Source organism: Pelobates fuscus, chromosome 2 (genome assembly GCF_036172605.1).
Source record: "Pelobates fuscus isolate aPelFus1 chromosome 2, aPelFus1.pri, whole genome shotgun sequence".
Lineage (NCBI taxonomy): Eukaryota > Metazoa > Chordata > Amphibia > Anura > Pelobatidae > Pelobates > Pelobates fuscus.
In genome coordinates, this window is record NC_086318.1 from 10,746,325 (window position 1) to 10,759,584 (window position 13,260).

The following is a 13,260-nucleotide window of genomic DNA, read 5'->3' on the forward strand; positions in this document are numbered from 1 at the left end:
AGCCCAGCCATCTATATGTATCTTTTTTTACTTATGTCATCTTAGGATCCTACCTGTTCCTGGCTGCCATATATTTAGAGATAAAAGATCCCCAAGGTCCCCATTAATGGTGCTCTCTGCGGGGTATACATACAATACGTCAAATCGCTGCTAGATCAGCTAGATTAAACCTCGTTAGAATGGCTGTCACCTGGCTGACCATTCCTCTGTATCTACAACTGAAATGCTGAAATGGCCTGTTTGTAACAAGTGAATATATGGAACTTCAAATGTACCGTGTGGACTAAAACACAATTTTAAAATATAACCAATAATAATAGTATTAGAGACGAAGTAAGGTCAGGGCCGGCGCCACCTGTAAGGCAAGCCCCAGGCGGCGCAGCACTGCTGCATGGAGGGCGGACGGGTTTATGACCGGCAGGAGGGAAGCGCAGAGCGCTCCCTCCTGCCGGTCTCTCCATGTAGCGTGGCCGGGCGGCGCGGAACGCGAGACAGGAACCTTTGTTTCCTGTACCCGGCCGCCGGCGGAATGACAGGAAGTGCTCACTCAGTGAGCATTTCCTGTCATTCCGCCGGCGGCCGGGTACAGGAAACAAAGGTTCCTGTCCCGCGTTCCGCGCCGCCCGGCCACGCTACATGGGCAGGAGGGGAGGGTAAGGACCACTAAGGGGGGGGGGGGGTTAAGGACCACTAACGGGGGGGGGGTTTGGGGGGGTTTAAGGACCACTAAGGGAGGGGGTTAAGGACCACTAAGGGGGAGGGGGGGTTTAGGGACCACTAAGGGGGAGGGGGGGGGGTTTAGGGACCACTAAGGGAGAGGGGGGGGGGGGGTTAAGGACCACTAAGAGGGGGAGGGGGGGTTTAAGGACCACTAAGGGAGGGGGGGGGGTATAAGGACCACTAAGGGAGGGGGGGGGTATAAGGACCACTAAGGGAGGGGGGGGGGTATAAGGACTACTAAGGGAAGGGGGGGGGGAAATAAGGACCACTAAAGGGGGGGGGGTGGTATAAGGACCACTAAGGGAGGGAGGGTGTATAAGGACCACTAAGGGAGGGGGGGGTATAAGGACCACTAAGGGGGGTATAAGGACCACTAAGAGAGGGGGGGTATAAGGACCACTAAGTGGGGGGGGGTATAAGGACCACTAGGGGAGGGGGGGTATAAGGACCACTAGGGGAGGGGGGGTATAAGGACCACTAGGGGAGGGGGGGTATAAGGACCACTAGGGGAGGGCGGGTATAAGGACCACTAGGGGAGGGGGGGGGTATAAGGACCACTAGGGGAGGGGGGGTATAATGACCACTAGGGGAGGGGGGTATAAGGACCACTAGGGGAGGGGGGGTATAAGGACCACTAGGGGAGGGGGGTATAAGGACCACTAGGGGAGGGGGGGGGTATAAGGACCACTAAGGGGGGGGGGTTAAGGACCACTAAGGGAGGGATGGGGGGGTATAAGGACCACTATGGGATGGGGGGGTATAAGGACCACTATGGGTTGGGGGGGTATAAGGACCACTAGGGGAGGGGGGGATAAGGACCACTAGGGGAGGGGGGATAAGGACCACTAGGGGAGGGGGGATAAGGACCACTAGGGGAGGTTGGGGGGATAAGGACCACTATGGGAGGTTGGGGGGGATAAGGACCACTAAGGGGGGTAAGGACCACCAAAGGGGGGTAAGGAGGGAGGACTACTAAGGAGAGGGGAGGAGGGTTATTACCACTAAGGGGGTGGGGGGAGTAGGGGAAGGTCTACTAAGGGGTTTGGGAGAGGGAGGACCACTAAAGGGGGAGGGGGGAGTGAGAAGACCACCAAGGGGGACTGCAGAGGGACAGGGGGCCAAGGGAGAGCACTAAGTGACAGAAGGGGAGAACACGGATGGACAGAAGGGAAGGGGAAATCAATAATTGAGGGGAGAGCACTATGAATTTTTTTTTTTTAAAAAGAAAGCTGTTCCCATCTCAGTCCCTATCCTATCCACAAACCCTCTCTTTTACACTACACACATACACAATGCATCCCCCACACACACACACACACAGAAACATACAATGCATTCCTACTCACACACAGACACACCCGAAACACACAATTCATCCCTTACGTTCTCTTACATAATTAATGCACCCCTTACAGACACACACTGCATTCAATTACATACACAGAAACAAACCTTGCACCCCTTACACACACACACCCAGAAACATACAATGCATTCCTTACACGCAAACACACACTACATCCCCTATAAACACACTACATCCCTTACACAAATTGCACACATAAAACATCCCCAACTCATGGATGGGCCATGTAGGTGGATTTATGGGTGGGCATTGAGCTGTGTAAGGGGCCCTAAAAAAATGGAGCTGCTTCCTGTTCGTTAATTGTTGTGAGCACTGTTAAAAACAGTCTCCAGAGAGCCGCTTCTACACCAGACCTGTGGAGCCAGACTGAGCCCATCATCAGCCTCTTGTCCTCATCTGGTGGTAAGTAGGCAATCCAATATATTATTAGTGGCACTAATCTCTAATTTACCTCACATTAAATGGATACTATAGTCACCAGAAGCACTACAGCATAATGTAGTGGTTCTGGTGTCTATAGCCTGTGCCTGTAGGCTTTTTAATGTAAACACACTGTCTTTTCAGATAAGACACTTTGTGAAGACTGGCGTTGGCCCATATGGCAGAGCATATGGGCGGGGCATTGTGATGTCACATGGTGGGCTGGACATATGGGGGGGCGGCAAAATTTTTTTTGCCTAGGGCGGCAAAAATCCTTGCACCGGCCCTGAGTAAGGTTTTATTCACTCAGTTTGTATGTGTTTGGTTAAAAATAAATGTATTACACCTGGTGTTGGTATAATAAGAGTCCAGAAGATGGCACTATTTAATTGTGGGATATGCTACTGCTGAAAATCAGTCCTAGAGAATTAAGATGGAATATGATATAGTATACAATATAACAGGGGTAGGCAACCTTTTAGCAGCACTGTGCCGATATAGGAGTGTGATGTCCTGTAGCGGGCCGGTCCTATTTTTTTAAATTGAGGTGTGTATGCTGCCGTATTCTGCTTGTGGTATTTTTACTGTGATTGCTTTGTATTGTTGTATTTGTGCGTATAGGAGCTATTATATTGTATATGTTCATTAGTAGTTTATGGTATCGTGTATGATACTTATGAATGTGGGCTGTGTATGGAGGCTGCTTGTGGAATTGTGTGTGTGGATGGATGTGTCACATTGTGTGTGTATGTGTGGGGGCTGTTTGGTGTATTGCATGTGAGAGGCTGCATGTGGGTTTGTGTACATGTATGTGGATTGTTAGCGGGCTACGTTTGTGCGGATTGTGTGTATGTTTGTTTGTAGGCTGTTCATATTATTTGCATGAGGGGAGGGTTATTCTGCATTTCTGTGTATATCTAGCAGTGTTAATGACTTACCTGGGTTCCGGTGGGGACCAGGCTGGCCAGGTACAGGTCAAGGACAGGAGCTGCAACAGCAGCTGCAGGCTGCTCTACTACAGATCTGAGATCACTTGCTCTATGTGCTGCAATGCATAAATTGAGGATTGTCCTTCACCACCTCTTCGTATTAGCAGATATCTTAAGTTTTACTGGGACTCCTGATAGACCAGAGCCTATTTGGCTCTAGCAGCCTTGAGTGCCGTGCAAAGACACCTCGAGTGCCGTGCATGGCACTAGTGCCGTAGGTTGCCTACCCCTGCAATATAACCACTAGAGGGCGATCTGGTACCTCTGTCTGGTTATCAGAGTATGTATAACTTTGAAATTAGAGATCTATAGGATTACCAAATGTTTAAATAGAAGCAAATATGGTGATCTGTCAGTTGGGACAATAATGGGCTACCCTGGGCTTGTGCCCTAAATTCCAAAAAATATTCAATAAAAAGGAGTACCTCAAAATAGGGTTCCCTCACTGGTATTGAAAATCCCACAGTAAATTTCTCAGTGTCTGGAATAAAAAATGGAGGATGGAATAGGATGGAATAAAAAAATAACAAAAAGTATTGTGTTTGTATAAGGTAAAAAGTATCGATTTCTAATAATGCCAATGTTATTGGCATGTGCCTGCTGTACATTGAATCCATTTGTCACTGATTATAAATTAAGCACGAACTCCCTAACGAGGAGCCATTAGGAATCTCATTGTGAAAGCTCTTCAGTCCTAATAGGTGTATTTATAGAGAAAATAAGATCCCCCCCCATTTACTAATCACGCGTGTTCTGCATGTGCATAAAGCCAGATTGGACATTGAAGTTATCACAAACTGATACTTTTGAGATTATACAAACACACTACTTTTAGTTCCTTTTTATTCAATCCTCTATTGAGACACTGATACATTTACTGGGGGGTTTTCAGTACCAGTTAGGGGACCCTAATTTGAGGTACTCTTTGTTATATAACCTCAGTCCCTTCTATCAAAGAGATGTCACTGAATAGGTAAGTTTTATTGCAGAGCCGAAGTAATTTACATCTTGTATATATACTGCATCGAATCTCATACACCTCGGATTCCATTGCTCTTTAAGGGTGAAAGTATTTTCTGTATGTTGTATCTTTCAGGTAAGAGAAGAATGTCGTCTTCTCAATGCTCCCCCTGTACCTCCACGTGGTGGGAGACTGTATTCTGCATCATCCAGCCCACCCGTTCCTCCTCGGCTTCCAAAAGCACAGATTCCAGCGACACATTCTCCTAATCCGAGCCTATCATACTACTCTTCTGGGCTCCATGACATGTGAGTTACTCCCACAGAGCTTCTTCAGCACTAACAATGTACACAAACTCACTCCTGTATCTCTCTGAACAGCTCCAATCTTAATGCTCCATCTTAGATCCCTCTTAATGCTCCCCGTATCCTCCTCAAACACTCTAAACCATAAACTCTCTGCTGTAGCCCCTCAACCTCTCCCAAATATCAAGAGGAAGCATAGGCACATTATGCAGGAGATGAGAACGTGAAGAAAGGTTGTTGTAAATAATTAGAGAGGCAAGAAACAGTGGTTGTATAGTCCAAGTGAGAAGTTCTGGGTGTAGGGTGTAGGAGAGAATTATAGTAAAATGATCCAGTGATTGTATGGTGGGTGTGTAGGAGAGTAAGTGGGCAACATTCTCCTAATCCGAGCCTATCATACTACTCTTCTGGGCTCCATGACATGTGAGTTACTCCCACAGAGCTTCTTCAGCACTAACAATGTACACAAACTCACTCCTGTATCTCTCTGAACAGCTCCAATCTTAATGCTCCATCTTAGATCCCTCTTAATGCTCCCCGTATCCTCCTCAAACACTCTAAACCATAAACTCTCTGCTGTAGCCCCTCAACCTCTCCCAAATATCAAGAGGAAGCATAGGCACATTATGCAGGAGATGAGAACGTGAAGAAAGGTTGTTGTAAATAATTAGAGAGGCAAGAAACAGTGGTTGTATAGTCCAAGTGAGAAGTTCTGGGTGTAGGGTGTAGGAGAGAATTATAGTAAAATGATCCAGTGATTGTATGGTGGGTGTGTAGGAGAGTAAGTGGGCAAAAGATGATACAATTAGACAGGAAACATTGGTTGTATAGTATTTGAGGAGCAGGGTCGTTTTAACAGCATTATAGGCCCCCGGCCAATGCAGTGCACTGTGGCCCTGCCTACACAACCACTCACAGGAATAGAAATTTAAATTATCGATAAAATTACACTTATATTTATTAATACCTCCAACAAAATCAGTGTTTAAACATTAAAAACATGTCGTACAGCAGAGATTAAGCCACTCAAACGTTTAGTAGGTAGCAGGGGGAGGCAACCAACACGGACTGTTATAAATATTAGACAAACTTTATTATAGCTTTACGGCTTCACAACAGTATGTGTGTTGATTTTGTCTTGCCTATGTACAATTAGTATCTGTATGATGTTTTTGTCATTGTCAATACATTTATTTGTAACATCAATATCCCATGTACGGATACAGAGGTGATAAGTCCACCTAAATATTTTAATAAATAGAGTTTGAAAGTTCTAAATAAATCTCCCGGAACAACATACTGAAAAGTTGCCAAACCTATGGGCCCCCTCTACTTGTGATGCTCTTGGGCAATTGCCCAGTGTGCCCATACGTGTAGACAGCCCTATTGAGAAGGTGAGAGTAGGTTGTAGGACAGAATTATAGAGAAAGGTAATATTTGTACAGTGAAGGTAAGATGATGAGAGCGCAATGGACACTGGAAGAAAAAAGAGAATGTAAAATGATCAGAATATGAGAGTGAGCGGATAAATATGAATTCAGGAAGAAAAAAAGCACAGATGACATTGGGATGGATTAGACCATAAGAACATAAAATAAGTCAGGCCATAACCAATTATTAATTCAAATGTTCTTATCGTAACATCTTAACCTATAGCTAGCTTGCAGGTGTATATTTATGTTCACGCCTTGCACATAGCTAAGTTTCAATATAACTACACACTTGGAATTAACACTTAGAATTAAAAGTTATTAACTATGCAGTTCTAATTACACATTACTAAGCAGTTATGATCAAGGGGAGAAACACAGGAAATAAGGCCAACGGCACAAACTAACAGGAAATAACACTAACACCTGTTACACAATGTTCTATAGCTCTTGTCTAGGGGTATATTCACTAAGCATTGTATGTAGATAAAGTGTATTATTCGTAACAAGGATGTACATTGATGAAGTTGTGGCTTTTGCCATGCCTCCGCTTAGAGAAATTTGGTCATAACAGCAAATATGTAATGTGGATTCTCTTACTTTTATTTAATTATTTTATCTCTCTCTTTCCATTAGATCAGGAACTCGCAGTGGAAGTGGCTCTCCTTCTCCAGATTCTTACTCCTTGTACTGTTACCCCTGTACATGGGGAGATTGCAAAGCTGGTGATGCTTCAAGCCGCCAGATGTCAGGGACCATGGCTTCCACCTCCCAGCCTACTCAGACATCATGGTCAGAATCTTGGGCCTATGCTGATACAGGTCCGAGTGTTGCAAGTGGAAGATCTACCCCCCTCTTGAGCACAGATACCACCATTAAAACCTACTACAGCTGCCCAAGGCTGAAGCCCCCTCAGACCCCAAAACGATTTGCCCCCTTTGGAGCCTTGAATCCATTTGCCAATCCATCCTTTGCTTCAACACCCTTATCTTCAGGGGAATGGTTGGACCCCTTGGAAACCAAGAAATCGCCCTTATCTTCTGCATCTGATGCCATTGATCCTTTTGATGTGAGTAATAGCCAGAACACCTCACCGGATTCTGCCTCTATTGGATCTGAAGTACAATTCATGCCAGAGTCCATCTTTAAATCAGGAGGGACAGGTTCATGTCCTGCACCTCCACCTCGACCTACAAAAGGCTTTGAGACTGAAAATATTGTCATAAGGAGCACAGCACCACTATCCCCTACTATTCTACGGGGAGCAGAAGGGGGCATCACAAGAGTTTATCTGACCCAAGGAGTAATTGAAGTCCCACCAATGTCCTCTAGAAATAGTTCCAATACATCATCTACTCACACCCCAGGAATACCTAGACTCCCAGGAGAGCCACACGCTTGGCACCCTCCCTCCGACCTATCGACTCTATCAGTGGAGGAGGTGTCTCGCTGTTTAAGGTTTATTGGTCTCTCAGAGGATGTAGTGACATTTTTTGTGAGGGAGCGTATTGATGGAAGCATTTTTGTTCAACTGACAGAGGAAATCCTGTCTGATGACTTCAAACTCACCAAACTCCAAGTGAAAAAGATCATGCAATTCATTAAAGGCTGGAGGCCGAAGATATGAACGATGTCCTTCACAATGGACATTTGGCTAATACACGCAGATCGGTAGTCCCATGGCTAGAAACAGAGGGTTATCATTAAAAAAAACTTCTTTCTACCTACAATTTTTTGGGGTTATAACTCTATTTTTACCTAACATTTGATCCTTCCTGTGGTATACATAGCACAATTTGCACAAAATATAAAATAATTTTAAAGTTGATTTGTTTCTGTTTGCGTCGAATGCTGAGCTGCTAAAATAGAGGCTCTGTATCAGATCTAAACTTGACATAAAATTGTATTCTAAACTTGCCTGCTACCATTATTGCATTGATATATTTTTCTTTCATTCATCATTTTATCCTTGGCGTATATAACACAAAGATGAGCTATCGATGGTAATTATATAAGGACAAAACTAACAAATGACAAATAAGAAATAAACTAGAACCCAGGACGGTGTCCCATAACAAAATGTTTTATTGTGATCTATAATCAGATGACATGAATTATATGGGCTCTTAATGTTACATAGTTACATAGTTACATAGCTGAAAAGAGACTTGCGTCCATCAAGTTCAGCCTTCCTCACATTTGTTTTTTGCTGTTGATCCAAAAGAAGACAAAAAACCCAGTTTGAAACACTTCCAATTTTGCAACAAGCTAGGAAAAAAATTCCTTCTTGACCCCAGAATGGCAGTCAGATTTATCATTGGATCAAGCAGTTATTACCCTACATTGAAAGATTATAACCTTGAATATTCTGTTTTTGCAAGTATGCATGTGACCCATTATATTGAGAAATTAGCACTGGGTTTTGTAATTTACCTTTTATCCATAGAAACAGAATGTGACAGCAGATAAGAACCGTTCGGCCCATCTAGTCTGCCACATGACATATCCCATAATAATAAAAATATAACATAGCTGTTAAAGGTTTACTTGTACACATACATCAATAATGACAGTTAATGATTAACAGTGAAGCATGGATTATTAGAATTTAACAACTTTCACTGATCTGTCGGCTAAACTACCTCCGTGGGACCTTCGCGCTGTGTAAGCTGAATCAAACGGAGCCTTGTAGGTGATAATAGAAACAAACTATACATGTTTATCAAATGCTACCTTAACCCATTAAGGATGGTGGGTGTGCTATGCCGTCTTTGGTGACCTGGCTCTAAACGCCGGCGGGAGGCATGGCACGTCCCCGCCATCCTATGTGCTTACCTTGCGGTGGGGGGGCTTACCTGGCATCCCCGGGAGTCCCCCTGCTACCGTTCCGGCCCTCCTTGGCCACCCACAGCAGTGCCAGCAAGGGAAGTGCCTGGAATGACAGGTACTCCCCCTGCTGCCTGTAAAAAGTAAAATAAAAGTTAAAAACTCCTTAAAATTAAATAATATATACCTGGATCATATATGTTGGATGTCCATTGGCCTGGATTTGTGGGAGGAGTTATGACCCTATATAAACCCTACCTCCCTACTTACCTTTGCCGTTCAAGCTGTTTTGACTGTTACTATAGTTACCTGCATTTCCGGTCAGCTGTTCCCGCCAAGTCCTGCATCGAGCAAACAGTCTCCCTCCAGCTGCACCTACCGCAGACCTCCGGGCTCGTCCACCGGCCACCCCGCTATTTTCGTTACCCATTCCAGGCTGTCTGGCTTCCGGTCACGATGTAAGGATCCCGCGGACGGCTCCGAGGGGAGGCTGCAGTCCGCTCACGGCACTCACCCTCCAGCCGTCCGCGGTCCCCTTCCTGGCGTGCGCTCGGCGGACGGCATCCTCCCAGCCACCGATGCCGCATGCGTCTTCCTCTGCGTTCCCCAGCGGCAGCATGCATGATGCTGCACGCTGGGAGACCGCCCATTTTAACAAACGCCGGGGTCAGCCACCTGACCCGGCGTTAAAGGCACAGTGCCTCAATCACAGTGGGAGGTCTAGATATCTCCCACGTGTGATTGTTAATTCTGATTGGAAATTATCCAATCAGAATTAACCTATGGATTTAAATACTTACCTTTCCTGTTCCTCTCTGCCCTGTTGTGGTCTTTGCTTGCTAGTATTGCTACTGAACTTGTGTTTCTGGTTACGTACTCTCTGGCTTGTTTATCTGACTTTGTGACTTTCTCCTACCCTTTGACCTCGGCTTGTTTCTCGTTATTCTGTCTTCTGGTTCCCCTTACTCGGCTTGTCTCCTGACTATTCTCTGTGTGCTTAGCCCAGCCACTCTAAGGTCCGGTACTGCACCTTTTCTGTGTGTGTGTTAGCGTGTTTGGTTCCCGGAATCGTGACATTACAACAGGGCCAAAATGGAACCTGCTGACATTCCACAGCTCCTAGTTAATCAGGAGGCTAGAATGGATGGTTTAGACCACCGTATGGATCAGTTTGCTCAAGCTTTACAAACCATACTGGATCGTACTGCACACTTGCAACCTGCCGTTCAGGAGGCTGCTGCTGCTGTGCCTGAACCCATTCCCACTCCGGTACCCGTTCCTGCTCATGTAGTTCATATGACGCTGCAACAGCGCTACAGCGGTGACCCAGCATTGTGTCGTGGTTTTTCTCAACCAAATTGATATCCATTTGGTGATGAATCCACGTTCCTATCCCACTGACAGATTTAAAATCGCTTTTTTGATTAACCACTTGTCCGGAAAAGCTTTAGCATGGGCCAACCCCATGTGGGAGAATACGTCTCCTATGTCCATTGCAGATTTTCTGACAGCTTTCAAACGCACGTTTGATCAACCTGGTAGGGTTGCTTCTGCTGGCAAAGCTCTGCTTAGGGTCCGACAGGGTAACAGATCTGTAGCGGATTATACTATCGAATTCCGCACTCTAGCAGCTGAAGTGGTTTGGAATAATGACGCCCTTGTAACAGCCTTTCAGGAGGGTTACGTACTGGATGAAATAGCATCCAGGGAATTGCCTGTTCTTCTGGATGATGTTATAGACTATTTAATTCTTATTGATAACCGTATTAGAGAGAGGCGTAGTCAAAGACGGATGCATACACGAGTGTTACCTGCTCTACCCAGTACTGCATTACTAGCATTACCCGCTCCTAGGCAACCATCCCCCGAACCCATGCAATTGGGTGCTACGGGGTTAACTGAGGCTGAAAGAGCGTATCGTAGAAGGGAGGGGTTATGCCTTTATTGTGGGAAGAGGGGGAACCACTGTAATGCCTGCCCTAGAGTACAGGGAAACTGCAGCACCTAAGGCCTAGAGAGGGGTCGGCCTCGGGTGTTATGACCTTGTCCCCTCATGTGTCCATCTCCAGACCGTTTATTACGGTTTCTCTTTTGGTCAATAAAGCCACTATAACAACCAAAGCCTTGATCGATTCAGGTGCGGCAGACAACCTTATGGATGAGAACTTTGCTAAAACCGCAGCCTTGACTTTGATCCAAAAGGCCACACCCTTGGCAGTTGAGGCCATAGATGGTAGACTACTTAAGAAACCTCTGGTGACCCATGAAACCCAAGAAATAGTTATGTCTGTGGGTGCTTTGCACAAGGAAAGGTTAACCTTCCAAATAATTGACTCCCCTACTGCTTCCATCGTTCTGGGTTTTCCCTGGTTAGTTAAACACAACCCAGTACTTGATTGGGGTTGTTTAGATATACTCTCCTGGGGGGAATCTTGTCAACGAGACTGTATGGCTCATTTACGTCCTGTTTGTTTACTCAACGTGCCCACGGCTAAACCACTTTCTGTTTCTGTCCCTTCTGTGTATGCAGACCTTGCATTGGTTTTTGAAAAAAGGGAGGCAGATAAGCTACCTCCACATCGTGACTATGACTGTGCCATAAACCTGTTACCGGGTGCTATGCCTCCTAGGGGTAAGGTCTACACTCTTTCTGAGAAAGAAAACCAGGTCAGGGAGGAGTACATACGTGAATCCTTAAATAAAGGTTTTATTAGAAGGTCCTCCTCTCCTGCTGGTGCTGGTTTCTTTTTTGTGGCAAAGAAGGAGGGTGATTTGAGGCCATGTATAGACTACAGGGCTCTAAACAATATAACAATTTAAAACGCCTACCCTATCCCCCTCATCACTGAGTTGTTTGATCATGTTAAAGGTTCTAAGTACTTCACTAAATTAGACCTCAGGGGGGCTTATAACCTTGTCCGTATAAAGGAGAATGACGAGTGGAAGACAGCGTTCAATACGCGTAGTGGGCATTACGAATATCTGGTTATGCCTTTTGGATTGTGTAATGCTCCTGCTGTGTTTCAGGACCTCATAAATGACGTCCTTAGGGATCTATTGCATGTCTGTGCAGTGGTGTACCTTGACGACATACTTATTCTCCTGATATATTCTCCTGATTTGAAGTCACATCATAATCATGTCACATCACATCAGGAAAGTGCTTAAAAAGTTATTACAGAACGGACTTTATTGTAAGTTAGAAAAATGTTTGTTCAATCAGACCTCTGTGCAATTCCTAGGATATATAATTTCTGAACAGGATTTCAGTATGGATCCTGCTAAATTGGAAGCCATACTGTCCTGGCCACTTCCCCAAGGACTTAAGGCTATCCAGCGTTTTATAGGATTTGCTAACTATTATAGGAAATTTATAAAAAACTTTTCAACTCTTATCTCCCCTATAAGGAAGCTGACTAAAAAAGGTCTACACCCTAGGGCAGGGGTAGACAACCTACGGCACTAGTGCCATGCATGGCACTCGAGGTGTCTTTGCACGGCACTCAAGGCTGCTAGAGCCAAACAGGCTCTGGCTTATCAGGAGTCCCAGTAAAACTTCAGATATCTGCCAATACGAAGAGGTTGTGAAGGACAATCCTCAATTTAAGCATTGTAGCACATGGAGGAAGTGATCTCAGATCACTTCCTCCCAGCACTTGTGAATGGTAATCCACATGTAGTAAAGCAGCCCACAGCTGCTGTTGCAGCTCCTGTCCTTGACCTGTACCTGGCCAGCCTGGTCCCCACTGGACCCCAGGGAAGCCACCCACACTGCTAGATATACACAGAAATGCAGAATAACCCTCCCCTCATACAAATAATACAAACAGCCCACACACAAACATACACACAATCAGCACAAACGTAACCCGCTAACAATCCACATACATGCACACAACCCCACATGCAGCCTCTCACATGCAATACCCCAAACAGCCCCCACACACTACTAAACACAAAATGTGACATATCCATCCACACACAATTCCACAAGCAGCCCCCATACACAGCCCACATTCATATGTATCATACATGATACCATAAACTACTAATGAACATATACAATATAATAGCTTATATATGCACAAATACAATGATCCAAAGCAATTACAGTACAAATAACACAAGCAGAATACGGCAGCATACACACCTCAATTTTAAAAAAATAGGACCGGCACGCTACGGGACATCACAATCCTATATCGGCACAGTGCTGCTAAAAGGTTGCCTACCCCTGCCCTAG

The 13,260-nt window shown here is 45.3% G+C and overlaps 1 protein-coding gene across 1 annotated transcript in view; it reads left to right on the plus strand.

Moving 5' to 3' along the window:
- GAREM2 (GRB2 associated regulator of MAPK1 subtype 2) overlaps positions 1-8,103 on the plus strand; it is a 205,002-nt gene extending 196,899 nt beyond the window's left edge. Inside the window, exons 5-6 of the mRNA XM_063440771.1 lie at positions 4,592-4,764; positions 6,828-8,103. Of these exons, the coding sequence (XP_063296841.1) occupies positions 4,592-4,764; positions 6,828-7,818 (1,164 nt within the window). The 3' untranslated portion in view covers positions 7,819-8,103. The remainder of the gene's footprint in view (positions 1-4,591; positions 4,765-6,827) is intronic.
- The last annotated feature ends 5,157 nt before the right edge of the window (positions 8,104-13,260 follow it).